Raw genomic sequence first — 26,121 nt, forward strand, 5'->3', positions numbered from 1 at the left:
TGACAGTGTGCTCTGAAGCCTCCCAGAATTTCTTCACACGTGGTGGTGTCCTCAAAGGTAAATTAGCGACACATTAGGAGTATAAATTAGCATAATAATCTGCATACTAGTACTATAGGCATAATCCTACCATGGCTTTCAAGCTAAATCTTACTAGATCGATGATTTATGTTAACGAGTTCAAGATTCCTGCTGTGTTCCTTGAATAACAAAATTCATTGTCAAACATCTGACCCAGCTCACTACTTTGTTGACCAAAATGATTGATTATTTTTGTTTAATTCCTTGCAGTAAAAGGTCATCATGAGCGACCCGGAGATGGAATGCTTCGGCAAGGCGGCCGCCTTCCTCCGCAAGCCAGAACGTGAGCGAATTGAAGCTCAAAATACGCCCTTTGACGCCAAAACGGCCTACTTTGTGGCCGAACCCACCGAGATGTATGTGAAGGGCAAACTGGTGAAAAAGGAGGGAGGCAAAGCCACGGTAGAAATCAAGGGTGGAAAGGTAAACAGACAGTTGACTCAAAATAAATAAATGTATAATCTTCATCTCCTCATATTCATTTCATTCATGTTATTTTTTCTTTTCTTGTTCTGTGACAGAGTCTGACCGTCAAAGATGATGACATCTTCCCCATGAATCCGCCCAAGTTTGACAAGATTGAGGACATGGCCATGATGACCCACCTCAGCGAGCCTTCTGTGCTGTATAACCTCAAAGAGCGCTACGCAGCATGGATGATCTACGTATGTGCCGTTCCAAAAGAGACAATGGATTCAAATGGTTGATCGACATTCATTATTCTTGAACTTATTCCTTTTTTTTTAGACCTATTCCGGGTTGTTCTGCGTCACCGTCAACCCCTACAAATGGCTCCCAGTGTACGACGCAATTGTTGTGGAAGGATACAGAGGCAAAAAGAGGATTGAGGCTCCACCCCACATCTTCTCCATCTCTGACAACGCCTATCAGTTCATGCTCCAAGGTACAGTACTTTGAAAAAAGAAAAAAAATACTTCTTTTGGATGGATTAGTGACCATACAATGTTTACTTGTTGGCCCGGCCTCTTTGTTACATTTGACCATGCCTGGCGCGGTTAACTTCATAACACTGAACGCAGTCGATGCGTCTTTACAACACTGCATTTCACTGCAATAGAAGGAGACTGTTTGTCAAACACACACCAAAAAAAAACTTCACTTTGACTTGAAGAGTCCATCACAGGAGCTAGACAAACCTTTTTTTTTATATCTTTACAGATAAGGAAAACCAGTCCATCCTGATTACGTAAGTGTCATTTTATATGTGTGGCAGCGACGTGACCCTTGACCCTTTTTAATGAAATGCCTTTGAATCCATTTTGTAACCCAGTGGAGAATCCGGTGCAGGAAAGACTGTGAACACCAAACGTGTCATCCAGTACTTTGCGACAATCGCAGTGGCTGGAGGGAAGAAGCATGAGCAAGTTGCTGGCAAAATGCAGGTGAAGACTGACAAATCCATTTCCGCTGAAACGTGACACTCAAAAGCAGTCGTTGTTTTTTTGTGGGTGACCGCCAACTGTCGTTTGTTCTCTAGGGCTCACTTGAAGATCAAATCATTGCGGCTAACCCCTTGCTGGAAGCCTACGGTAATGCCAAGACCGTGAGGAATGACAATTCATCGCGATTTGTAAGTTTTTTTGTTGTTTTCTTTTCTGAATATGCATTTCATGCAAAAAATAATTCACTAAATCACAATATCACTGATCATATCTGAATCAATGAAAATGCCAATTGGTTTCTGCGTAGGGTAAATTCATCAGGATTCATTTTGCATCCACCGGCAAGCTGGCTTCAGCCGATATTGAGACATGTAAGCGACATGATTGAAAACTCCTTCTGCAGTGTCAACTTCACGTGCTGTTGGGAATAACTTTCCTTTTCGACATAAATCTATACAGACCTGCTGGAGAAGTCTCGTGTGACTTTCCAGCTGTCAGCTGAGAGGAGCTACCACATCTTCTATCAACTCATGACTGGCCACAAACCCGATCTTTTGGGTGCGGATTAGTGGATAATATATATACTTTACTGCCGTTGGGTCTATTCCTGCGTACACTAACATGCGCGCGTCTTACAGAGTCACTCCTGATCACCACAAATCCATATGACTACCCGATGGTCAGTCAAGGTGAAATCACCGTCAAGAGTATCAATGACATTGAAGAATTCATCGCAACCGATGTAAGTGTCACTCTTCGTGCATTTGTTTGGGTGTTTGTGTGGTTCATGAATGGGACAATCGACAATTTCACTCACTCCGGAGTTCCAAAGAGTAATTCGATGTCCGAGTCACTGCGTAAGATTGCGTTCCAATTGATATATGTTACGTTATGTTGTGGGTGAGCTCGAACGTAAATGGCCCTTAGATCCAAATTTGTCAAGCGTTTGTATCCAAATTGTATGCGATTTCTTTCCAGACTGCCATTGACATCTTGGGATTCAGCGGAGATGAAAAGGCAGCAATGTTCAAGCTCACCGGCGCTGTCATGCACCACGGCAACATGAAGTTCAAGCAGAAGCAAAGGGAGGAGCAGGCTGAGCCCGACGGCACCGAGGGTAAGAAATATAGGACCGCCCATTACAAAAGCAAATTGTCGAACTGTTTCTTTCTATATACAGTACATTTTAAAAAATTATTGCTCTTCACTTTCAGTGGCAGATAAAATTGCCTACCTCATGGGTCTGAACTCTGCTGACTTGCTCAAAGCTCTGTGCTTTCCCAGAGTGAAGGTCGGGAATGAATATGTGACTAAGGGCCAGACTGTGCCACAGGTATAAGGGCAAAACAAAACAAAACAAAATTTTACATTACCCATTCCAATGACAACGTGTATACTCTTTCCCTTCTCATTTAAGGTTCACAATTCAGTCGCAGCCCTGAGCAAATCAGTCTATGAGAAAATGTTCTTGTGGATGGTGGTCAGAATCAATGAGATGCTGGACACCAAGCAAGCCAGAAGCTTCTTCATTGGTGTCTTGGACATTGCTGGATTTGAAATCTTTGATGTAAGTTCACACCAGATAAGCGCAGACTGCTCTCACAACTCAACTAGCAGGGAAAAAAAAAACCAAAACCTGAAACATTTTCTTTGCATCTCCTTTTTAGTTCAACAGCTTGGAGCAGCTTTGCATCAACTTCACCAATGAAAAACTGCAACAGTTTTTCAACCACCACATGTTCGTCCTGGAGCAAGAGGAGTACAAGAAAGAAGGAATCGAGTGGGAGTTCATTGACTTCGGCATGGACTTGGCTGCCTGTATTGAGCTTATTGAGAAGGTAGACAAGAAAAACTTCTTCACTTTGAAATAAATAGCTTGATATAACAGCCATCGACCAATGTCATTGCAGCCGATGGGCATCTTCTCCATCCTTGAAGAGGAGTGCATGTTCCCCAAGGCTTCAGACGTTACCTTCAAGAACAAACTGTACGACCAGCATATTGGCAAAAGTGCCCCCTTCCAGAAGCCAAAGCCAGCCAAAGGCAAAGCCGAGGCCCACTTCGCCCTTGTTCACTACGCCGGCACTGTCGACTACAACGTCAACGGCTGGCTGGACAAGAATAAGGACCCCCTGAATGACTCTGTCGTTCAGCTCTACCAGAAGTCTTCTGTGAAGCTTTTGGCTCACCTTTATGCCATGCACGCCGGAACTGAAGGTAAAGTCCTATGTCATCAAACTGTCCTTGTTGTGTTTCTGCTTTCTTTTTTTACAATGCACTGGTAGACTTGCATGGATTTTGAGAATGGGCGTAATAAAAACTTATGTCATGACATGTTCCCTATTCCTGCAGACGCCGGTCCCAAAAAGGGCAAGAAGAAGGGTGGTTCTTTCCAGACTGTGTCAGCTCTTTTCAGAGTGAGTGTTACGCCTCCCCACCCCAAAAAACAAAACAATTATATGTACTATATATAAAATATTTGTGTGTGTATGAAATACTACGTCTTCCACTATTTGTACATGACGACTTATTTCACATTTCAGGAGAATTTGGGCAAGCTGATGACCAACTTAAGAAGCACCCATCCTCATTTCGTGCGTTGTTTGATTCCAAATGAAAGCAAGACTCCAGGTACAGCATCTCTAACATGGCGATAACATTTCGGACGACCGTCCGATCACAAAAATTCAACTGAACTGAATTCATTTTCCAAGGTTTGATGGAGAACCCCCTGGTCATCCATCAGCTGAGATGTAATGGTGTGCTGGAGGGTATCAGAATTTGCCGAAAGGGATTCCCCAGCAGAATCCTCTATGGTGACTTTAAGCAGAGGTAACAATCCATATCAGAAAGCATTCGCGTGACTTCATCCATTTCCAGAAATAACCATCGTCATCCCTTGACTCAGATACAAAGTGTTGAATGCCAGTGTGATTCCCGACGGACAATTCATCGACAACAAAAAAGCGTCAGAGAAACTCTTGAGCTCCATTGATGTTGACCAGACTCAGTACAAATTTGGGCACACAAAGGTAATTTGTGGATCTGGGCAAAAGGTGAACCTCTCAACACAGCGCCCCAACACATCCTTGACCGCATGGCCACTGTCTTTCAGGTGTTCTTCAAAGCCGGCCTGCTGGGTACACTTGAGGAGATGCGAGATGAAAAACTTGCCATCCTGGTGACCATGACGCAGGCTCTCTGCAGAGGTTACGTCATGAGGAAGGAGTTTGTGAAGATGATGCAGAGGAGGTACAAGACGATTCGATTATTGATGGTATCGACAAGTCAATGGCTTTATTCCCGAGCTTAATTCCAACCACCGATTTGTGTTCTCAGAGAGGCCATCTACTCCATCCAGTACAACATCCGCTCATTCACCAATGTCAAACATTGGCCGTGGATGAAGCTCTACTTCAAGATTAAGCCTATGCTGAAGAGTGCGGAAGCTGAAAAGGAGATGGCCCAAATGAAAGAGGACTTTGAAAAAACCAAAGAGGAGCTCACCAAGGCCTTGGCCAAGAAGAAGGAACTGGAGGAGAAGATGGTTTCCCTCCTGCAGGAGAAGAACGACTTGCAGCTCCAGATTCAGGCTGTATGTGAACCAAAAGAGATGCGTTCATAGAGGGTAAAAACGATTATCGTTTACATTTGATTTCATTATGACTCCAGGATAGCGAAACCCTTGCTGATGCGGAGGAAAGGTGCGAGGGGCTCATCAAAGCCAAAATCCAGTTTGAGGCGAAGGTCAAAGAGGCTACCGAGAGGTTGGAGGACGAGGAGGAGGTGAACGCTGAGCTGACAGCCAAGAAGAGGAAGCTGGAGGACGAGTGCTCCGAGTTGAAGAAAGACATCGATGACTTGGAGCTTACCCTGGCTAAAGTTGAGAAGGAGAAACATGCCACCGAGAACAAGGTTAGCTCTTTGCAATCTTCTGCCCTTGACAATTCATTACAGGACAGGGAATTCATTTCAACATGAAATTGTCCAGGTCAAAAACCTGACTGAGGAGATGGCCACCCTGGATGAGTCCATTGCCAAGTTGAGCAAAGAGAAGAAAGCCCTCCAAGAGGCCCATCAGCAGACCCTGGATGACCTTCAGGCAGAGGAAGACAAAGTCAACACTCTGACAAAGGCCAAGACCAAGCTGGAGCAGCAAGTGGATGATGTGAGTCATGACAGATTTACTCCAAATAAAACATCAACTATTTACGACAATGACAATAATCACAATAATCTTCCAAAATAGCTCGAAGGATCCTTGGAGCAAGAAAAGAAGCTCCGCATGGATCTCGAGCGATCCAAGAGGAAGCTGGAAGGAGATCTGAAGCTGGCCCACGAGACCATCATGGATCTGGAAAATGAGAAGCAGCAGGCTGATGAGAAAATCAAGAAGTAAGGGAAATAGGTCACATCCCACTGGCTACTAAACTTTCATTTCAGATGATTTTGGAAAATACCATAATTGTGATGATGACAATGCTCTTTAAATCTACAGTTGCCGATGTGCTTTACCTAAATCCGGATTAAGAAAAAAAAATGAACTGATGACATTGCATTGTTATTTAAATAGGAAGGACTTTGAATCAAGCCAGCTTCTGAGCAAGATTGAGGATGAACAAGCCCTCAGTGTTCAGCATCAAAAGAAGATCAAAGAGCTTCAGGTTGGTGAATGGAATGCGAAACTCACCGCTGTGGTGGCAAACCTCCCCTGACTTCAGTGCACCGCTTTATCATTTTCTGACTGCGAATAACAGGCCCGTATTGAGGAGCTGGAGGAGGAGATTGAAGCCGAGCGGGCTGCTCGCGCCAAGGTGGAGAAGCAGAGGTCTGATCTCTCCAGGGAACTCGAGGAGATCAGCGAGCGACTGGAGGAGGCCGGCGGGGCCACCTCGGTCCAGATCGAGATGAACAAGAAGCGCGAGGCCGAGTTCCAGAGGCTGCGCCGCGACCTGGAAGAGTCCACCTTGCAGCACGAGGCAACCGCCGCGGCTCTGCGCAAGAAGCAGGCCGACAGCGTGGCCGAGCTCGGGGAGCAGCTCGATAACCTTCAGCGGGTCAAACAGAAGCTGGAGAAGGAGAAGAGTGAATACAAGATGGAGATCGACGACCTCAGCAGCAACATGGAGAACATCTCCAAATCAAAGGTTAACCGCCACCGTTGAGTTCACGGCAGCCCAGTCAACATCCAACATACGCACCCATGATTTTAATTTGTCAGTGACTCCTCAGTTTATCATGTTTCCTGCCAAATCTCATTTCAGATTAATCTGGAGAAAATCTGCCGTTCACTCGAGGATCAACTGAGCGAGCTGAAGTCCAAAAATGACGAACACGTGAGACAGCTCAATGATGTTGGTTTGCATAGGGCAAGACTGCAAACGGAACATGGTGAGAGACAACTCCCGTTCTATTCGTCCACACGAATGTTGGCTTCAATGATGTCGGGCAAATGAAAAGCTATGTTTTCTTCCTAGGTGAAATCAGTCGCCAGCTGGAGGAAAAAGAGGCCCTCGTATCTCAGCTGACAAGGAGCAAGCAGGCTAGCATCCAGCAGATTGAAGAGCTCAAGAGGCACGTTGAAGAGGAAGTGAAAGTACGGGATCGTTTTGATCAAAGCCTTTCTGCTCCACTTTACTCGAGTCACACTGCACATTCTGACGTTTCTAACATTGATGAAAACGTTTTCTTTTCAAAAGTCCAAGAACGCCCTGGCCCACGCCGTCCAGTCCTCCCGTCACGACTGCGACCTGCTCCGAGAGCAGTATGAGGAGGAACTGGAGGCCAAGGCAGAGCTCCAGAGGGCTTTGTCCAAGGCCAACAGTGAGGTGGCTCAGTGGAGAACCAAATATGAGACGGACGCTATTCAGCGCACTGAGGAGCTGGAGGAGGCCAAGTAAGTCATGACAACCGCACCGCGCTGGTCAACGCTTCATTCTGACGATATTTTCATGAAACGCTTTCAACAGGAAAAAGCTTGCCCAGCGTCTCCAGGATGCGGAGGAGTCCATCGAGGCAGTGAACGCCAAATGCGCCTCTCTCGAGAAGACCAAACAGAGACTTAATTGTGAAGTGGAAGATCTGATGATCGACGTGGAGAGAGCCAACGCTCTGGCTGCCGCCCTCGATAAGAAGCAGAGGAACTTTGACAAGGTCTGTTTCGATTATGATTGATGCCCGTCCAAACAAATGATTAATAAACGTGACTTCGGAACCTTTTTAGGTTCTTGCCGAGTGGAAGCAGAAATATGAGGAGAGCCAGGCCGAACTGGAGGGAGCTCAGAAGGAGGCCCGCTCTCTCAGCACTGAAATGTTCAAGATGAAGAATTCCTATGAAGAAACTCTGGACCATCTGGAGACCCTCAAGAGGGAGAACAAAAATCTGCAACGTGAGCCAGAATCTTCTTCTGACATTATTAGAATACTTTTTTCCAGTATTTTCTCATCTTGCTTTACTGGACACGCCACTCTTTTATTTTTTCTTATAAAGCTGATAAGGTTAAAAGAGGGTGTGCCCCCTCCCATAAACATGCCCCAGCAATATAAGTATGATTGTGAAATCAAATCATATATTTGCAAATTAGTCTATATTTCTGTTTGCTTCGAAGTTTGACAGAACCTTGAGTCACCGCTTTCCTACAGCGGCAGAGAATAATCGTAATTCATCATTTTAGTACGATCACTACGAGGTGCAGACATTTTAACAGGAATCTCAGCAAATAGAATTAAATTTTTTTTTTTAAATGTCTGGTGTTATTATGCTTTATTTTCCAGAGGAGATCTCAGACCTCACGGAACAAATCGGCCAGACTGGAAAAATCATTCACGAACTTGAGAAAAGCAAAAAGCTCGTGGAGACAGAGAAGTGTGAACTGCAGGCCTCTCTTGAAGAGGCAGAGGTATGGTTCAGCGAAATCAAAAGATGTATATTGCCCCCCTCCCCCCCAAAAAAACAATAAAAAACAGGAACAACATCCAAAACTCGCTTTTTTTGATTGTCTTTGTCAAGGCAACACTCGAGCACGAGGAGTCCAAGATTCTTCGCATTCAGCTCGAACTGACCCAAGTCAAGGGCGAGGTCGACAGAAAGCTTGCGGAGAAGGATGAGGAGATGGAGCAGATCAAGAGGAACAGCCAGCGCGTGATCGAGTCCATGCAGACCGCTTTGGATGCTGAAATCAGGAGCAGGAACGATGCCCTGAGACTCAAGAAGAAGATGGAGGGAGACCTGAATGAGATGGAGATTCAGCTCAGCCACGCCAACCGGCAGGCAGCTGAAGCCCAGAAACAGCTGAGGAATGTCCAGGGACAACTCAAGGTCTGTACATCCTTTTTTTTATTATTATTCATGGTTAACAATGGAAGTGTTCGTGTTGCACCATGACTGAACCAGTTTTGTTTTGTTTTTTGCCAACATTCATTTAGGATGCTCAACTGCACCTTGATGAGGCATTAAGAGGTCAGGAAGAAATGAGAGAGCAGGTTGCCATGGTGGAGCGCAGGAACAACCTGATGGTGTCTGAGATCGAGGAGCTGCGTGTTGCTTTGGAGCAGACGGACAGAAGCCGCAAAGTGGCTGAAGCTGAGCTGGTTGATGCCAGTGAGCGTGTGACACTCCTGCACTCTCAGGTAAATATGTCATAAATACAAGCCAACGTTGAAACCGTGCTGGACAGAATAAAATAACTGGATACCGACTCTTATGCAATTCCAACTCTACATTCAGAACACCAGCCTGATCAACACCAAGAAGAAGCTGGAAGCCGAACTTGTCCAAATCCAGGGCGAAGTGGAGGACGCTGTGCAGGAATCAAGAAATGCCGATGAAAAGGCCAAGAAGGCCATCACCGACGTGAGTTTTAATGCACTCCGTCATTCGCCTCAGTGTAAAAGCTGATGTTGAGCTCATGGTTGTTTGTGTTGTAGGCTGCCATGATGGCAGAGGAGCTGAAGAAGGAGCAGGACACCAGCTCTCATTTGGAGAGGATGAAGAAGAACCTGGAAGTGACAGTCAAAGACCTGCAGCACCGCCTGGATGAGGCTGAAAGCCTGGCCCTGAAAGGTGGCAAGAAGCAGCTCCAGAAACTGGAAGCTCGGGTAGGTTGCCCCCGAAAAACAAAACATTTTCTTGTCCGATCGCGAGAGATCGGTGGCTTGACTGAACCCCTTTCGCCGAAAGGTTCGTGAATTGGAGAGCGAGGTCGATGCTGAGCAAAGGCGCGGTGCTGAGGCTATCAAGGGTGTGCGCAAATATGAGAGAAGAGTTAAAGAGCTGACCTATCAGGTTGGTCGAAACATCATCACCTGATGCAAATGTCACTCGCGTGACCGAGAAATCACGAGGAGTGGCTGAAGGGGCGGTTTGAAAATGAGTACTGTCGATTACAATAGACTGAGGAGGACAAGAAGAATGTGCACAGACTCCAGGATCTGGTGGACAAGCTGCAGCTGAAGGTTAAGGTCTACAAGAGGCAGTCAGAGGATGCTGTAAGTATCCCGGATGATTCTCTTCTCATGTTCTCCGATGGATGATCTTGCAAACTTATAACCCAACTTTGGCCTCTGGTTCAGGAGGAGCAGGCCAACTCTCACTTGACCAGGTACAGGAAGGTTCAGTATGAGATGGAGGAGGCTCAGGAGAGAGCCGACATTGCTGAGTCCCAGGTCAACAAGCTGAGGGCAAAAAGCCGTGAAATTATTAAGGTAATAACAAATGGCCTTGTCAAAGTCAAACTCCCTAACCTGAGACCATCTCAAAATCTGTCTGCTGTCTTATCCCCCCCCCCCCCCCTCTTCCACAACAATGTCATTGCAGATTAAGGAAGCTGAAGAATGAGCAGAGAATCAACGTGGTTCAGCAAGAGTTATCATATAATATGATTTCCTTGTTGCCAATTCATGGTGCCATCACATGATGAACATGTTGTGACTCTGTCAATAAAGGTATCTTGCAGCAGCCACTCAGTGTCATGCTCCTTTTTATGCTTACTTACACAAGTTCAAATAATGAGAGGAATCAAACGCAGCAACGTCAGATATCAAGTACACAAATATTTGACCATTTTATTCTTACTCTCTCACAAATTGTTTCTTGTGGCGTAAAAAGACAACGTGTGCAGTGCCACAAAGGTACTGCGTGAAGCAATAAAAGGGATAACAAAAAACAAAACAAAACATAGGATTCCTGTTTACATGAAAACTGACATTTTTTACACCAAATATAATTGCATTTGTCCATGTCAAATTGTGTGACAGTCAAATAACTAATATGTTTATTTGATATGAGAGTGCACCAGATGTCGATTCTAAATGAAAAATCATGACAAAGGTATGTTTATGGGCGGTAGTAGAGATTAGTATTTATTAGGTGATCATAATTTACCAAAGATATTCTGGTAAAACAGTATTCCCCACCTACACGTGATTCCAACCTATCCTTTGGTATTTGTTGAAATACTGTCCTAAGGAGTTCACTATATTTTTGTGCTCTTTCTGAGAGTGCCCTGAAGCTGCCACAAGATGGCGACAGTCTTATCTAATAGAAAAATAATGCTTTGGGGCCATCTTGTGGCAAGGCGAAAGCACTATCTACGAGGAGAGTACTGTCGTACTTTAGTGTCATCTTGTGGTATCTATAGACAATTACTGTATATTTTTCCGTTTTCGTTTATTGACACCAGATCTTTGTACCCAAAAATATTATTGTATTTGGTATTTAATTTTTTAAAAAAAAATCCAACCAAACATTAGAGCTGATATTTACGTGACAATAAATGAAAAACAATGCTTGCTAAAGACTTACAAACTAAATGTGTGTTAATCACTAACATAATTCCTTGACACTGGATGATACAAGATGACGCCAGGCAATATTTATCTTAATGTTGTAATCAGTCACAAAGCGCGACCGCTGGGTGCCTTTGAAACCTTCTATCACCCGTGTCAAAGTCAAGGCCCGGGGGCCAGATCTGCCCAGCCACATCACTTTATGTGGCCCGCGAACGCTAATCAAGCATTCCATGATGCTCGCTGAGGTCTGAACCAAAATTTCAAATTGTCATCCTAATCCATAATAGCAATGTTTGAACAAGTCATTATTCTTTATTTATGATTTCAAAACTAGTTATCCATCAATTTGTTGTTCGCTCTGTATGTAATATGTGACGATGGTTCAACATTTATATGGTTTCACAAAATTCACAGTCATAAGGGCCCTCCAATGGACACCGTAACTACAATGTGCCCCGCAACAAAAATTAGTTTGGCACCCATGCCTTAAATACCCTTTTGAAACACTTGACTGATTCGAAAATGCGGCAATGCAACTCAGCCATCACACTTCATGAATTAATTAATTGTGATTGTTAAAGGTATTACATTAATTGATTGTGTTCTGGAATTCTCCCACACCGATAGCTCCACAAAAGCAAGAAGACACGTTGTGTGTCTGTGCTTATTTTGGGAAAATGTGACATTTGCATTGCGTCCCGCCTACAAGGCGTTGGAGGAGTGTCTGCTGCTCTTCTAAAGTATTTCACCGGAGAGAGAGAGAACTGGGATGCTCTCAGCATCATCGATGGCCCAGCCACGGGGTGAGTAATACCGAGCACCGACACGAACCGTCACTTCCATCATTCGTTCCATTTCGGGGCTCAAAGTGAAGCCCCGAAGCATAAACACATCTCACTGTAGAGACTGATACATACATAGATAAAGAGAGTGAGACTGGTCCATGGCTGCAATGGGTGAGCAGACGGGTGCATGCTGGATGAATCACGCTGTTAGAGGAGCGACACTTCTGATTCGACTTTACGGCTTACGGACTTTGCCATTGAGAGCAACTTTCACCGTTGCGACAAAACAAGGGACGTTTAGCTAACCTCATTTAATCGGTGTTACTGGTTGGGGCTGAATGAATATCTCGAGGTTACATCCGGTTCAGCATCAGACAGTCAAAGCTCCTTATAATGCTTTTCCCTCCGGCGTCGTCTGGAACTGCGACTCAAACTCTGCTTCTTATAACACTTCCATTAATTAATCTAATGCGAGCTTTTCATCTTCATATCTCACCGTCACACACACAGGCATGTCTACCGGGAGCTGGACAGCAACACTGCCTACAATCGAACATCTCATCGCAGGCGCGGGCGGACACTCTATTTCGTTTATAGTAAACGGGCTTGTCTTGAAAGGCTTTTTTAAAAAACAATACAATATGGTAAATTTGTTGTCATTCATCTGCACTGGCGTCGTTTTAATGTAGGGGGCGCTACAGCCCAGTAGCTAAGTGAAAGTTAGGCACTTCCTGTCGGACTCGCCGAATTTAAAATGAAACTGCACGGTAACTATGTCGTCAGAATATTTTGCGCAATGCTAAAAATAGCATGTGATGGTCTTGTCTCGTCTTAGAAGTTGAAGCCTTTTTTCTTTCTTTCAACGAAGCCGCCAGGCTAGTTAGCGGTTGTTGCTAAGCTACCAGTGAACGCATGCTACTGCTGAGCTAGGCTGAGGCTGAGGCCATTGGTGCTGAGAAATCTTATCACTGCTGCACACTGCAGGTCCCTGCGTTGACTACCCCCTTGTGTTGCACAACAGTTGAGACAGAAAGTTTGATTTAAGATTGCACGCTTAAATCGGCAGCCAACAACCTCGATAATTGAAATTGAAAATACCCCCAAGTGTCCTGCTACTATATTTCTGTTGTTCCATATGAAATTATGGAGATGTATATGCTTTATTAAGACTGAGAGTAAGGAAAAATAGTAAAGAAAATGCAGATTGCCAACAAAGTCTCCCAACAATCAAAGGCAGGATTACAAAAGTAACTGATGAGATGAGATGTTTAGCAGGTTTGCTTCTTATGCTCGTACTCCAATGTTTCCCAACCTTTATTTAGCTAAGGCACACATTTCATGGCAAAGAGTAAAAATGTAACAAGTATATGCAATTAATCCAAAATAATGTCACACATTTTCTTATTGTAAATAATGGGCTTCTTTAGTTGAACACAAAGCAATTCCGTTCTAGTGGAAGACCACTTAATTATAGATAGATGAGCAAGGATATTTTATTTGAAGTAATAAAAAAAAATAGACACAATAATGTGTACATAAAAAAACTAAGGAATCTTCATTAACTTTATGGAAATACTTTATAAATCGTAACAATCTTCGTCAAATTGTTGTCCATAAACCTAGAGTTAATCCTTTGACGATTGCTTAACTGAGGTCTTGTGCTGACATCTCTTGTGAAGTCATGTACAACAGCAAGTTTTTTTTTGGTGTGCATTTTACAGGTCTGAACGTTCATTTCCTATAAAATCCTCCAAATGTCATCTGCAGCCTCATCCCTCAAGTTGTAAAAGGGTTGTAAAAGCTGCATTGGCAGAGATATACAGAGAAAGTAATTCACCTCAGTGGTAAAACAGCGATGATGCAGTATTCACCAAAATTGAATTCATATTTCTCACTGACTGCCTACCGGTGGCTTTGTTCCAGTACTGACAAAGCCTGTTGGTGCGGCAGCATACACATACTGAGGCTTTGCTCCTGGCTCATTTGAATAGAAAGCAACCATTATGAATGTTATTCATTCCACTGGTGTTGTGGTGATAGTGTTGTCCGAGGTAGACGACTTTGGAGTTCATCCTATTAGATGGTATTTATTGTTTGTATACGCAGAATAGTAATGTCGTTATTCCTTGCAATATGATTATAGAACATATAAGCTTATTTTCACCCATTTGTATGCATTGATCTTTCGACATAGGCATTTTCGAAAGCAAGCCATGTTGATCATTTTGAGTCCGATTTTATAGAGTGGTGCAACTATGCATGAGTTGGATTCTCTAATCTCAATAAAACAAGACAAATTGTACCTCCAGCTGTATGTTTGTCATAGTGGATTTAAATGAGCTAACATTTGTTTTGTGTCGTGTTCACAGGGGAACTTAGACTGCGGTTCCTAGAGCAGTGGTGCGCAACAGAGTGACCCCATCCACACTTCTCCATTAGGTAATTAGTGATTGGATTTGAATAACAAAAACATAAATTAGTTTGACCCCGTTGTGGTGGGAGGGCAAATCACTTCAGACAGCCACTTTAAATCTCCATGTACCGTAAATAATCTGTGTGCAACCTTTATCTGCACGTGACAGCTAAAAGGCAACCATGCCCCCACCTGCTGACATCGTGAAGGTCGCCATCGAATGGCCGGGTGCAAACGCTCAGCTTATTGAGATGGACCAGGTATGTGCTTCCCCAAAGATTACGAGTATCTTTATTTTAGCTATTCTACAAATGCATGCACTCACCGCAAGATCAGATTTTTTTTCTCTACTTTTATTTCTGTTCGTATTATATCTAACCACGGTTTTACGTATATTTATATTATAGGTTTTATATATGGGTGGTCTAACGGTATGTTTAAATGCTGACCCAGTTCGAGAGTCAGTATTTTCTTCCTTTAACAATCAATCACCAGATTTCACTGCTTATAATATTGCAAACATATTGCAGAAATGAAATAAACAACTTGACGGAGATTTGTGCTGTCGTTTGTCTGTAAATATTTTAAGTATTTCGAGTGGCGTAACACAGCCATGCGATTCAGAGCCCTTGACACCCTTAAATTGCATCCATTTCAAAAGCATTTATTACCAATAAACTGTCAGAATGTCAATGCAACACAGTACTGTTACCTAAACGTGATACTACGTCGCCAGGAAAAAAAAAAAGTTTCCTTTTGTGTGCAAGAGGTGGCTCCTATGATTTATGATTGCAATGTCCTGCGTACTCCACCAGAATGACTTTAGTATCTTGAACCAGAAGTTCAATGGGTTCCACGCAAAGCACGGTGTTAGCATTTGCTTTAAAAAAAAAAAAAGTGTTTAAGTGCTATCTATCTCCTGTGCTGCTGAGCCAGAATCAAATTTCCACCTTGTAGATAATGAAAAATTCTTCTCTCTAAGCTCCGACTACATTTGTGGGTTTAATACTTTCTGCCTTTTCTGTTGTAGAAAAGACCTTTGACCTCAATCATCCGTGAAGTCTGTGACGGGTAAGCATCTTCTCTATTTTGGTATTTCAGTCACTGTTTTTAGGTTTTAGCGAAGGTTATGTTATGAATTTATTATGTTATGTTATGAATAAAATAAAATTTAAAAAAAGAAATCCATAGTTACTTTGTGAATCATACACACATCGCAATGATGAGACATGCAAGAGGTGGGTAGCATGAGAGTGTGCAGTTTGATTTATTGCTGGTGCTTGGCGGAGGTTTGAACTCTATTGAGTGTCTTTCTGTTTTTGTTTTGGCCTGTTTGTTGTTTGTTTTTGAAGAATGCAGGAAAAAATACATTCAGCGTTTTATTTCATCTAAAGGATGTTTTATGCAAAATAATGCAGCGATAGAATTAAATGATGTTGTCGTGGCCTATTTGCCTGACTTCTGCGCAGGCCGCGGGGGTTCAATTCCCATTGAGTGATGGTGGGAATGTTCAGTGAAGTGTGAATTGTCTGTCTATACATGGCGACCAATCCAGGGTATAGTTTGCTTGATGTCAACTGGGATTGGTGCGCCTCGCAACCTTGAACACACTAAGCGAACTAAAAAAATGGATGCATTATAATGGTGAAATCAATTACCATATGTTATTATCCATAAACTCAAATGTATGCATGCATCCTTTTCGTCCCCTCAAGTGTAATTGTATTTAGGTCATCTATGATTTTATATTTGAAGACTCTTTCCTCTCCCCAAATGAATGCATAACGCCAGTAGATGTGAGTTTTTTTTCCTTCCGTTGCGAAGCTTTCAAAAGGTGGATACAGCGTTAACATGTACACGTTGACCTGCTTCTGTATTCAACAAATGCACTCGTTCATAAAACATTTGGTGACGCTTTTTCCTCCCCTTAAGTAGATTTCAACCGTGCATTGTTGACTATAAAGACCACACTGAGGATTATGATGCAAGAAGACAGCAATGAGAGGGCTCACAAACTCCACCGGCATCAGCTCAAACTTAACAAATGCATTCTTGAGCTTCTTATGAGGATTTCTGACTATTTGCAATTGTCGCTCCTTTTCAGCCTTACACACTGCCGCGTTTTCACAACTCTGGCCAATAAAAATCCTAAGATGCAAATACCCACACAAAATTTCTCCGTCATCGTCTCATCAGTTTCCCCACAGCGACTTATTGCAGCCTTTCGTAAATGTTCACCTCCCATTATGGCGATCGTTTACTTGGTGTCTAAGGCAGTGTTTTTTAAACATTTTGGAGCCAAGGCACACTTCTTTCATTGAAAAAATCTCGCGGCACACCACTAGCTGAAAATGTGAAAAAAAAGAAGCTTATTTTAACAATTAACGTGTTATATTGTTACTATAACCGTTTTTAACATTGAAGAATGACGTTATCACAGCTTGAATTGGAATCAAATGAGCACAAAGAAAAAAGTATTTTATAATCTTTCATATTTATTGTTTCACTGTCGTCCTGCATTCATGCCGCACAAATTCGCTTGTCTCTCGTGGTGGAAACACAAGGCAATTGGCTAGCTGTTGCCTCCCCTAGCGGTATGGGAGAGTACTACACGATTACTTTCTGGGCGATCGACCGCACAGGCATACAAATTGGATATTTTACCGCGGCACACTGGCACAGGGTTTGAAAAACACTGCTCTAAGGGGTACATTCTATTTCTCAATTTTCAGATGGTCTCTATCAGGCTCTGAACAGTTTGCTCTGCGATATGCCGATGGTCCTCAGCTCTATATCACTGAACAGGTAAGTGTCAATATCCCCCCCATGCCCTCTCCCGCTATTCTGTGATCATAACAGAAGCGAGCGGCGAACATGTGCTTTTTTTTTTTATTTATTTTTTTTTTAGAGTCGCAGTGAAATAAAGAACGGGACCATCCTTCGATTAGCCATTTCACCCGTGAGTAACATTTTGCTATACTTTCTTTTGGTTTAGAATAAGTCAATGGTGGAATAGATGCTCTAAAACCCAAGTGCAACGTAAGCACATATGACCTCACTTTTTCCAGTGTAGTTCGGTCAGCGTGTCTTGTCAAACGTGCGAGAGTGGCTTGGTAAACTGAGGTTGGCCTGTATAAGTCTGAGAGGAGTTGTTTTGCTGAGCAGCACTCACTAATTATGCGTAACCGTTTTGTTCCACTCTCAACCAGATTCTCACACCTCTGCCACAATATCGACAACAAAAGATGCACGTCGGTGCAGACAAAAACAGCGCGGTTTTTCATGTGCTCCTGTCTTTTTGTGCGGCGACATGTTTTTATTTGATCTTTTACTTCCACTTCCCTTCCCGTATGTATGTTCTCAATTCCTTCATTTTCTGTATGTCCTCTCCATTTCCGCATTTGTTAAGTCACAGTTCAGAAATATTCATTCGGGAATGGTGTTTGACACCATTTATGGGCACGATTAACAATCACTCAATCTCTGAAATATTTTATTTTTTTAAAAGAAGATTTGAGAATTTCTCTTGGAAATGTCTGAACACTATAATGCTCTCTCGAGTTCTGCCATATGGTGACTATACAGCTGTTTTCTGATCATTGACATCCTGTTGTTTTACACTTAATTTTACCTCAGTTACTTAAAGTCAGGTTTAACACCAAAAGGTTCGATGCTCTTAACCCATTTTTGAACAGGACATTGTTTAATCGCTTGGCTAATCTCAGGCACTAATTCTTAACATGGCCGTTCGAGCTCTTTTGTTTTTTTTCTTTAAGTTTTGAATAATACGTGGGGAAACTTTAGCTATGCTACTTTTAAGTCAGGTATGTTGTTCACTCTAATAGTCTTTTGACTCAATGACATAAGACAAAAACATTGTCTGATACAATCTACACCAGGGATTTCGAACTCATGTTTTCTATTTATTTATTTATATGTTTTTGCGGCGGGAGAGTCGCTGGAAACAAAAAGTTTGGGGACTGCATCATTTATAACAAAAACAAATGTTGTGCATTGTGATCATGTCAGTGCTATGAAATATTGAAAATATTTTCATAGCACTGACATGAGTTGATTTTTTTTTTTAAATATTTTTTGCAATTGCAATGCCTTGACATGAGCACATTTCAGTCATTTCCATGAATGCAGTCGGACAGAATGCTAAATGTGAAATAATTCTTCAAATGTAACATATTACATCATGTACATAAAGCGCCACCACCCATGGATTGCGCAGACGGTCTGAGTGTTATGCCTGGTTGGGGCAAATTGCCCGAAAATGTAAATTTATGAAACAGCAGTGACTCAGAGGCCCACTGTTCGATTCCCGCTCTGTCCAAGCCATGTGTCGTCTCCTCGGGCGAGACACTTCACCCGGCTTGTCTCCAGTGTCACTCGCACCGGTGTACGGCTCGGTCTGAATGTTTGATGGTGGTCGGAGGGGCCTCGGGTGCACACTGGCAGCCACACTTCCATCAGCCTGTCCTCGGGCAGCTGTGGCTGGTTCAGCGGCACCGCAGTGTGAATGTGCGAGTGCATGAATAATGCATCCGTTTGTGAACGCTTCTAGTGATTCAGCAAAGTGGCCTTATAAATCCGATGCATCATTATTGAACACCTGGAATACCTCCAGTTATTTGCCCACATTGTTTTTATTCAGTATTGTAGTTATCGGTTGTGCATTTACTGTCAGCTCATATGGAAGCAGTTTGTCGGATGGTGGCCTTTAACCAATGATGTTTTCTTCTTGTGGCTGACAGGGCCGTGCTGCTCGTCAACTCCTGGAGCGAATCCAATCCCATGGGATTGACGCTCGCTTAGAGGCTCTAAAGGAGCTGGCCAAGCTGTCCGCAGACCCCACGTTTGCCGCGGAGTTTATCAATATGGAGGGGATTGGGACCTTGGCCCGCCTGGTCGAGAGCGGCACCCAGTGAGAAAATCCCTTTTCGTTTTTGGCTTTTTGTCATGTCAATGGAGATGTTCCAAATGATCAGGAATCCCTCCTTGGTTATGTTAATGTTGTACGCTGGAGATAGAATGTATTTTTTTTGTAATCATTTTTATACAGGTGCAGATGAAATGAGATGAATGTTCTCTTCTTACTGCAGCTTTGGCGAAATGCTGGCGTTCACTCTCACTGCATTTCTGGAGTTAATGGATCACGGCATTGTATCCTGGGATCTTATCTCGCTCTCCTTCATCAAGCAGGTGCCTCACATCATCCCACACTTCACAGTTGCATATTCTCAACTTGCGGTGCCGTCGTCCTTGTTGTTTGCTCGCTTTGATTTAACTTTGACCTTCCTTACTTCCTACACAGCGGAAATGAGTGGGTGCTGTTGCCTAGCAACTCCTCGGATTATCCGGAGCTCATTCAGTGTGTGCGCGCGTGTGCGTGTCTATTTTCTGAAAGCTTTACTATGGCCCTGGGAGTTTCTCAAAGTAAACAAGTATAACTTTTGTTGAAACGTTTCATCGCTAACGAGGAAGTTCCCGTCCCCAGTGTCATTGCTCTAATAATGATTCACAACCAGTGTATGCTGCAGAGTTTTTATATCGCGCCCCCATCCCCCTTCGCTTCTTCTGTCTTCCCCAAAGATCGCAGGCTATGTGAACCAGCCCATGGTGGATGTGTCCATCCTGCAGCGCTCACTGGCCATCCTGGAGAGCATGGTACTCAACAGCCACAGCCTCTACCACCGGGTGGCTCAGGAGATCACCGTGGGACAGCTCATCGGGCACCTGCAAGTGTGAGCACACACACATGCACAGGGGCTTTTTGCTCTCTGATTTGGGGCCGGAGGATTGATGTTATGCGAGCTTGGTGTGTTCTTGTGGCGCTGTTTTCAAAAAAATTGCATCAAGAATGCCTGTAAGGGAAGGCATCGGTCGTTCAGCAAGCCTGCCATGAATGTAAACTTTATCAAATGCGAAACTATCAATGCAGGGTTAAATGAAAAATCTTGTGGGATTTGTGAGTGTGTTCAAGTGATTTGTGTTGTACAGTGATCCCTCGCTACTTCGCGGTTCGTTTATCACGGGTTCAGTGCATCGCGGATTTTTTCAAACATATTTAAAAAAAAAATATATATATATATATATATATATATATATAGTTTTTTTTAAATATAAAAAATTGATTAATTAATTAAAAATTAATAAAAAATTAAAAAATATATATATACAGTGTATATATATATATATTTTACATATACATGGAGTACAGTACTGTATATGTTGCTCTATGTGACTCGCTGTTTTGCAGCTTCTCGCAGACCGTTTGCGGACTTAAAAAATTGTTTTTTTACCTGTTTATGTTAATTGGACGCTACTTCGCGGATTTTCGTTTATCGCGGGTGGTTTTGGTCCCCATTAACTGCGATAAACGAGGGATTACTGTACACCATTTTGTGGTCAGGTAAGTGGAGCAAGATACTTCTAACAGGAATCTTTTGTTGCTTGATATCCTTTTCAGGTCAAACCAAGAGATTCAGACTTATGCCATTGCCCTCATCAATGCTCTTTTCCTGAAAGCACCCGAGGATAGACGGCAGGTCAGTTCACCGAAGTGCAAAAAAAAAATCATGTGACATCAACATAAGAGTGTGGATGACTATGATTCTCATCATGAACTTTGACTGTTCGACTTGAACTTTTTCACTCACCAGCTGCTGTGGCTAGTGGTTCCCAGAGTTACTAGCAACTCTGCCTTTTTACTAGCCATAATTTCGTTGTTGAATAATGCACAAGTGCCACATTTTGGTAAAACAGGTCAAAGATAATCAGAACAAAAGTTACACGCATGCACACAAAACACGACTTTGCATGGCACAGTGTTTGCGGAGGTAAATGTGGGCCAGTGTAGGGACGTAACGACATCCAAACGTTACCACGATATGAATTTCAAAATCCAATAATTATCACCATATTGTGGGAAAGTTGGGAATATAAAAAAAAAAAACGCACGATACGTGTTGTCCTTTGTTTCTGTGCATGCCGCGTCAGTGATGTATTTCTGTCTCTCATTGTCCATGTGTGCACTTACTTTCACCACTGCGCATCCACCTCCTCCTCCCTCCCTTGAACCTGGAGGAGGTGTACGCTAACCCGCTGGAGCAGCACCTTACCGTGAGTACACACCAGCATCTCATATCATCCTCGCCGCTCCGCGGGGCCTTCACGCCCTCCCTTTTTCTTTGTTTAAAGCTGCCGCACTCTCCATGCAAATGCGGGCAGAACATCCGCTTGACTGTGCTGTGCACACATTCGTGTTGGTTCAAATTGTCATGTTGCAGTCGAAGGTGTGAAGAAGAGGCAAAACCGGTTTCATCTCGAGTAGACTTTATAATTGCTCGCTATGGCAGTGCAGATTGAGTTTTTCCTCATTCGTTTTTTTTTCTTTCTTTCTTTCTGTTTAATGCCTCTTTGCTCTCAGGAAATGGCAAGCACCTTGGCCCAGAAGCACTTGCGGTCCATCATTCTTAACGTGAGTCGTCCCCACGTTGCTAACACAAATAGAATGACCGAGTATGTCTATTCAACGGAGAGATTGATGCTCAACGCGGTGTTCTTCAAATGATATAATCCCCGTTTTAAATGCCGCTTGACATGACAATCCAAATATTATGCTCAACTGTATTTTAAGTGTTCTTCCAACCGAGGCGTGGTCACTCCACGCTTCAGACCAGCTGCTCAGCCAGTGGAAAGATTGACTAACGGGAAGCGTGTTGAAGCAGAACTATCAAATGTGATATGGCATGAAGTGGGAGTTGGGGGGGGGGGGGGGGGGGACTCTCAGCTCTCAGTATGATTCCTTTGGCACCAACTTGTGTGGAAGTGCTTCCCTGAGCTGGCTGCAAATGAGGAAGACAGTGCAGTGTTATTTCCTGGAGCAGTTACAGCATTGTGAGCTCTCTGCGACCAAATCCTCCAAGACTGCGACCCCATTATGATGGCTGTTGGACCATAGCAGTGTCTGTGTCCTAATTTGCCTAAATCCAAATAGCGAGTTTTTTCCTTTTTTCCTTCCAGCACGTCATACGAGGAAATCGACCAATCAAAGCAGAGATGGCCCATCAGCTGTATGTACTGCAGGTGTTGACATTTAATCTTTTGGAGGAACGAATGATGACCAAGATGGATCCGAATGACCAGGTAAAAATGAAAAAGTCTGCTTTTTGTCTTTACTTGATGAAACAATTATTTTATTCAAATGTACAGTACCTGGGATGGGGAAAAAAATGTGAATGCTTGACAAAAAGGTGACGACTGTGTATAAAACAGCTCATTGTATCGATACGACAACTTCATTTTTGCTGGTTTCTGTGACTCAGACCCAAAGAGATGTCATTTTCGAGCTGCGGAGGATTGCCTTTGATGGAGAAAATGACCCCACCGGCACAGAAAAAAGAAAGGCGTTGTATGCTAAGGATTATAAAATGCTAGGTTTCACAGTAAGTTGCCTGTGATCACAACAGAATAGAAATATTTACGTTGATATATTTAATTTAAAAAATATATATATTTCCTTTTAAAACGTAGAACCATGTGAACCCTGCTATGGATTTCACTCAGACTCCCCCAGGGATGCTAGCTTTGGACAACATGCTGTACCTGGCCAAGGTGCATCAAGACACGTACATCCGTGTAAGTTCTGACTTGCGGCAGGACGCCGCTCCACTCAAAGGTGTGCGCAGATCACATGTAACCCGTCTTCCAAATCATGGCAGATTGTTCTCGAAAACAGTAGTCGCGAAGATAAGCACGAGTGTCCCTTCGGCCGGTGTGCCATCGACCTCACTCGGATACTCTGCGAGATACTCCAAGTTGGAGAATTGCGTAAGTGCAGTAGACTGTGGTGGGAAAATGACATCATCTGGTGATTTGGGGAGGGAAATCCATGCCTGACAAATGTTGTTGTTGTTGTTGTTGCTTCAAAAGCTAATGAGGGCTGCAACGACTACCATCCCATGTTCTTCACTCACGACCGAGCATGGGAGGAATTCTTCTGCATCTGCATCCAGCTGCTCAATAAAACCTGGAAGGAGATGAGGGCCACCTCCGAGGACTTTAATAAAGTCAGTAAGGTCTTCACTAGCATGCGCCTAAATGTGTCCATGGACAATCTTACAGTTGGATTGTGTGCAGTATGGCTCATTTTCAAATTTTGGGCACATTTTCGTCATTGTCTATTTTCAAGCAAATTGCACAACGCAGCAATAGATGTATTCATTTTCAATTTCAAGTTTTAAGTAGGGGTTAAATTGTTCATGGATTTCCTCTCCAAACAGTAAGGCCAGGTTAACCCCTGAGAAAAGAATGGAATAAGAAGTAGTGATTTATGACTGTGGATTTATTTCGCGTGACTTTAGACTTGCACTGCGTCAGTCGACGAGGCCTTGTTACGATTGTAGTTTTATCTCAAATTTGGGTCACCATTTTAGCTACTTCGCAGGGAACTGCGGGGCTTGTGTTGGATTGCTTGTTATTTTGTTCAGTTTCCAAGCTTCACAACTGATTTTCCACCCGAAAGCCGAGTAACTCCTATTGTGCGGAAGGTTTGTTGGTTTTTTCAGAGTGAGAGCTGCGTGAGATCACATTTCCATCGCTCAGCGTGGAAGTCAACAAAGTGTTTGTCCTTGGAAATGCTGCACGCATGTGTGTGCGTGTGCATACAATTCTGTGAGAATCCCACGAGAGTAGGCGGCTGAAAAGCTTTTGCTTCAATTAATATTACACGAAAGCTAAATTCTTAATGTTGCCGACTGCAGTTCAGAGCGCTTCCTCCACATCGACACCTCTTGAGTCGATGCAGTCTGTTGTTACAAAATTAGCACAGATAGTTTATTTTTGGGGACAGTTTGAATACAAATGAGTTGAGATGAGCAAAAGTTGTTTGCGGACAGAATTAGTTTTGAAATGAGAAGTCAAGCGCGTGGCTCACTCTTGATTAAAAAAATGCAAATTCTTCTGAGGACGACATGCGTTCCAAGCAGGTCATGCAGGTGGTCCGAGAGCAGATCACCAGGGCCCTGGCCATGAAGCCCTCGTCCTTAGACCAACTGAAGAACAAGCTGCGAGGTCTCAGTTACTCAGAGATCCTGCGACTACGACAGTCCGAAAGAATGAGCCAGGATGACTTTCAGTCTCCGCCCATCATGTCAGTGTCACGTCAAACATCTTTTATTTATTTATTTTTTAGTTAGCCATGTCAATCCACACACTTCTAAAATGGTTTCCAAAACAAATCATTCTGTGTAACGTCATTTATGCCATCTGTGTGAGGCAGTGAGTTGCGAGAGAGAATCCAGCCTGAGATTCTGGAGCTCATTAAACAGCAACGACTCAATCGGCTGTGTGAGGGCAGCTGTTTCCGAAAAGTGGGAAACCGCCGAAGGCAAGGTACCACATCGATACAATCACTTGGCCTTTTTTGTTTTTTACACAGTTAGTGTAGCTTCTGTTGACTCTGCTGAGCTAAGCATTTCTTCCTGTGTTACAGAGAAATTTTGGTTCTGCAGACTCTCCCTTAATCACAAAGTGCTGCACTACGGGGACTTGGATGAATCACCTCAGGGTGAAGTGCCTTTTGAGATGCTCAGCGACAAGAGTAAGAGTCTCTTTTTCTTTTTTTACTGAATCTCTTCTATCAGAAGGTCCCATTACCAAATGTCCGTGAGCGATTTTATGGACGTGCGTGCAGCTTACATTCAAGTGATTGGGAGCTGATATGGGACCGAGCTGCATTCCCAAGTACATCAGTATTCACAAAAATAGTCAAATATTTACGTTTCATTTCATTGAAATAATTTTGTATTGAGCAATCTGACAGATTTGTATGTTTAAAAGAAAGAATTCAGATTGTAAATTTTGGTAGAAGCTCAAAATGCTTCACTTTTGAGGTTGACGTTTTGAATTTAAGAACTGGTTAATTTGCAATGACTTTGAATCCAGTATATCATGTGAGCAACACCTATCAAATATTTAGGTGCAGCATTAAAAATGCCTCTTGATGTGGACATGGACTTCGTTTGACAACTGTGGCATTCTTTATGCCACAGGACCATAATTGGAGAAGCTCGCATTGTAAAATACCGGTAATCATCCTTTTGCACATGGCATATGTTTTCTTTGTAGTCCCCGTCTCCGACATCAAGTCTGTGGTGACTGGGAAGGACTGCCCTCATATGAAAGAGAAAAGTGCTCTGAAACAAAACAAGGTAAGTGTTCGTCAAGTTAAAGTCAGTCCCGTCTTATTATGAGATTGAAATACAATACACTTGGCCCCCAATCTGTTTGAGAATGCACCTCAAATACTCCACTCAGGTAGTGCTCTACTCGGAACAGTTTTCTACTAATACAGTATACACATTTTCAGGATTGGTTTTACCAAAGTGAGAACCCTCTGACTCAATTTACTGTGATTGTCTTCGCTGGCCTTGTCCCAGGAGGTGCTGGAGTTGGCTTTCTCTGTCCTTTATGATCCGGATGAGACACTCAACTTTGTTGCGCCCAACAAGTATGAGGTAGGCTGACACGAGAACATCAGTGTTTTTGTACCATTGTGTTCCGTAAGGAATTAAAGGGTTAAATCGAATTTTTTTTCTCTACTCTGTGAAAAAAAAAATCAGTCTTGAAAAAACATAATAAC

At 43.2% G+C, this 26,121-nt stretch overlaps 2 protein-coding genes across 13 annotated transcripts in view; both read left to right on the forward strand.

The window, feature by feature from the left end:
- Nucleotides 1–10,444, forward strand: LOC147201484 (myosin heavy chain, fast skeletal muscle-like). The gene is made up of 40 exons (XM_086116790.1): nt 1–57; nt 292–504; nt 603–746; nt 829–985; nt 1,261–1,288; nt 1,373–1,484; nt 1,580–1,672; nt 1,792–1,855; nt 1,944–2,042; nt 2,123–2,226; nt 2,463–2,601; nt 2,699–2,817; nt 2,902–3,051; nt 3,152–3,322; nt 3,395–3,701; nt 3,837–3,901; nt 4,028–4,115; nt 4,199–4,316; nt 4,393–4,516; nt 4,600–4,736; nt 4,824–5,079; nt 5,157–5,399; nt 5,476–5,652; nt 5,734–5,879; nt 6,058–6,148; nt 6,242–6,631; nt 6,749–6,875; nt 6,962–7,080; nt 7,184–7,380; nt 7,454–7,637; nt 7,708–7,873; nt 8,259–8,383; nt 8,494–8,802; nt 8,910–9,113; nt 9,211–9,336; nt 9,411–9,581; nt 9,664–9,768; nt 9,876–9,971; nt 10,056–10,187; nt 10,300–10,444. The coding sequence occupies exons 2-40, from the start codon at nt 304–306 to the stop codon at nt 10,318–10,320; spliced, it is 5,805 nt and encodes a 1,934-aa protein (XP_085972916.1). The 5' UTR covers nt 1–57; nt 292–303; the 3' UTR covers nt 10,321–10,444.
- Nucleotides 10,445–12,024: 1,580 nt separating this feature from the next.
- LOC147201485 (engulfment and cell motility protein 2) overlaps nt 12,025–26,121 on the forward strand; it is a 32,675-nt gene continuing 18,578 nt past the window's right edge. For 7 of the 12 annotated variants that reach the window (XR_015101684.1, XR_015101685.1, XR_015101686.1 and 4 more), the window contains exons 1-22: nt 12,025–12,076; nt 14,428–14,497; nt 14,641–14,731; nt 15,502–15,542; nt 17,204–17,276; nt 17,380–17,430; nt 19,232–19,401; nt 19,580–19,679; nt 20,070–20,221; nt 20,947–21,025; nt 21,564–21,599; nt 21,907–21,957; nt 22,503–22,625; nt 22,805–22,924; nt 23,013–23,117; nt 23,201–23,309; nt 23,412–23,548; nt 24,467–24,630; nt 24,760–24,872; nt 24,973–25,080; nt 25,608–25,690; nt 25,919–25,996. Coding sequence is in view for 9 of the 12 variants with exons in the window: in XM_086118657.1 (XP_085974783.1) it covers nt 14,654–14,731; nt 15,502–15,542; nt 17,204–17,276; nt 17,380–17,430; nt 19,232–19,401; nt 19,580–19,679; nt 20,070–20,221; nt 20,947–21,025; nt 21,564–21,599; nt 21,907–21,957; nt 22,503–22,625; nt 22,805–22,924; nt 23,013–23,117; nt 23,201–23,309; nt 23,412–23,548; nt 24,467–24,630; nt 24,760–24,872; nt 24,973–25,080; nt 25,608–25,690; nt 25,919–25,996 (1,971 nt within the window). In the remaining 3 variants the exon portion in view is untranslated. Of the gene's footprint in view, nt 12,077–12,165; nt 12,230–12,756; nt 12,826–14,427; nt 14,498–14,640; nt 14,732–15,501; nt 15,543–17,203; nt 17,277–17,379; nt 17,431–19,231; nt 19,402–19,579; nt 19,680–20,069; nt 20,222–20,946; nt 21,026–21,563; nt 21,600–21,906; nt 21,958–22,502; nt 22,626–22,804; nt 22,925–23,012; nt 23,118–23,200; nt 23,310–23,411; nt 23,549–24,466; nt 24,631–24,759; nt 24,873–24,972; nt 25,081–25,607; nt 25,691–25,918; nt 25,997–26,121 lie in introns of those variants that run through there. The other 5 variants (XM_086118652.1, XM_086118651.1, XM_086118650.1 and 2 more) reach the window with 5 other exon arrangements.

Source organism: Hippocampus guttulatus, chromosome 8 (genome assembly GCF_054856545.1).
Source record: "Hippocampus guttulatus isolate MCC_2025c chromosome 8, RoL_Hgut_1.0, whole genome shotgun sequence".
NCBI lineage: Eukaryota > Metazoa > Chordata > Actinopteri > Syngnathiformes > Syngnathidae > Hippocampus > Hippocampus guttulatus.

Bases quoted from the DNA above. Each gene is read 5' to 3' on its own strand.
- LOC147201484 (XM_086116790.1), top strand. From the start codon at position 304: ATGAGCGACCCGGAGATGGAATGCTTCGGCAAGGCGGCCGCCTTCCTC. The intron at 1,673-1,791 runs GTAAGTTTTTTT...GTTTCTGCGTAG, and splicing joins ATGACAATTCATCGCGATTT to GGTAAATTCATCAGGATTCA. The intron at 2,043-2,122 runs GTGCGGATTAGT...CGCGTCTTACAG, and splicing joins CCACAAACCCGATCTTTTGG to AGTCACTCCTGATCACCACA.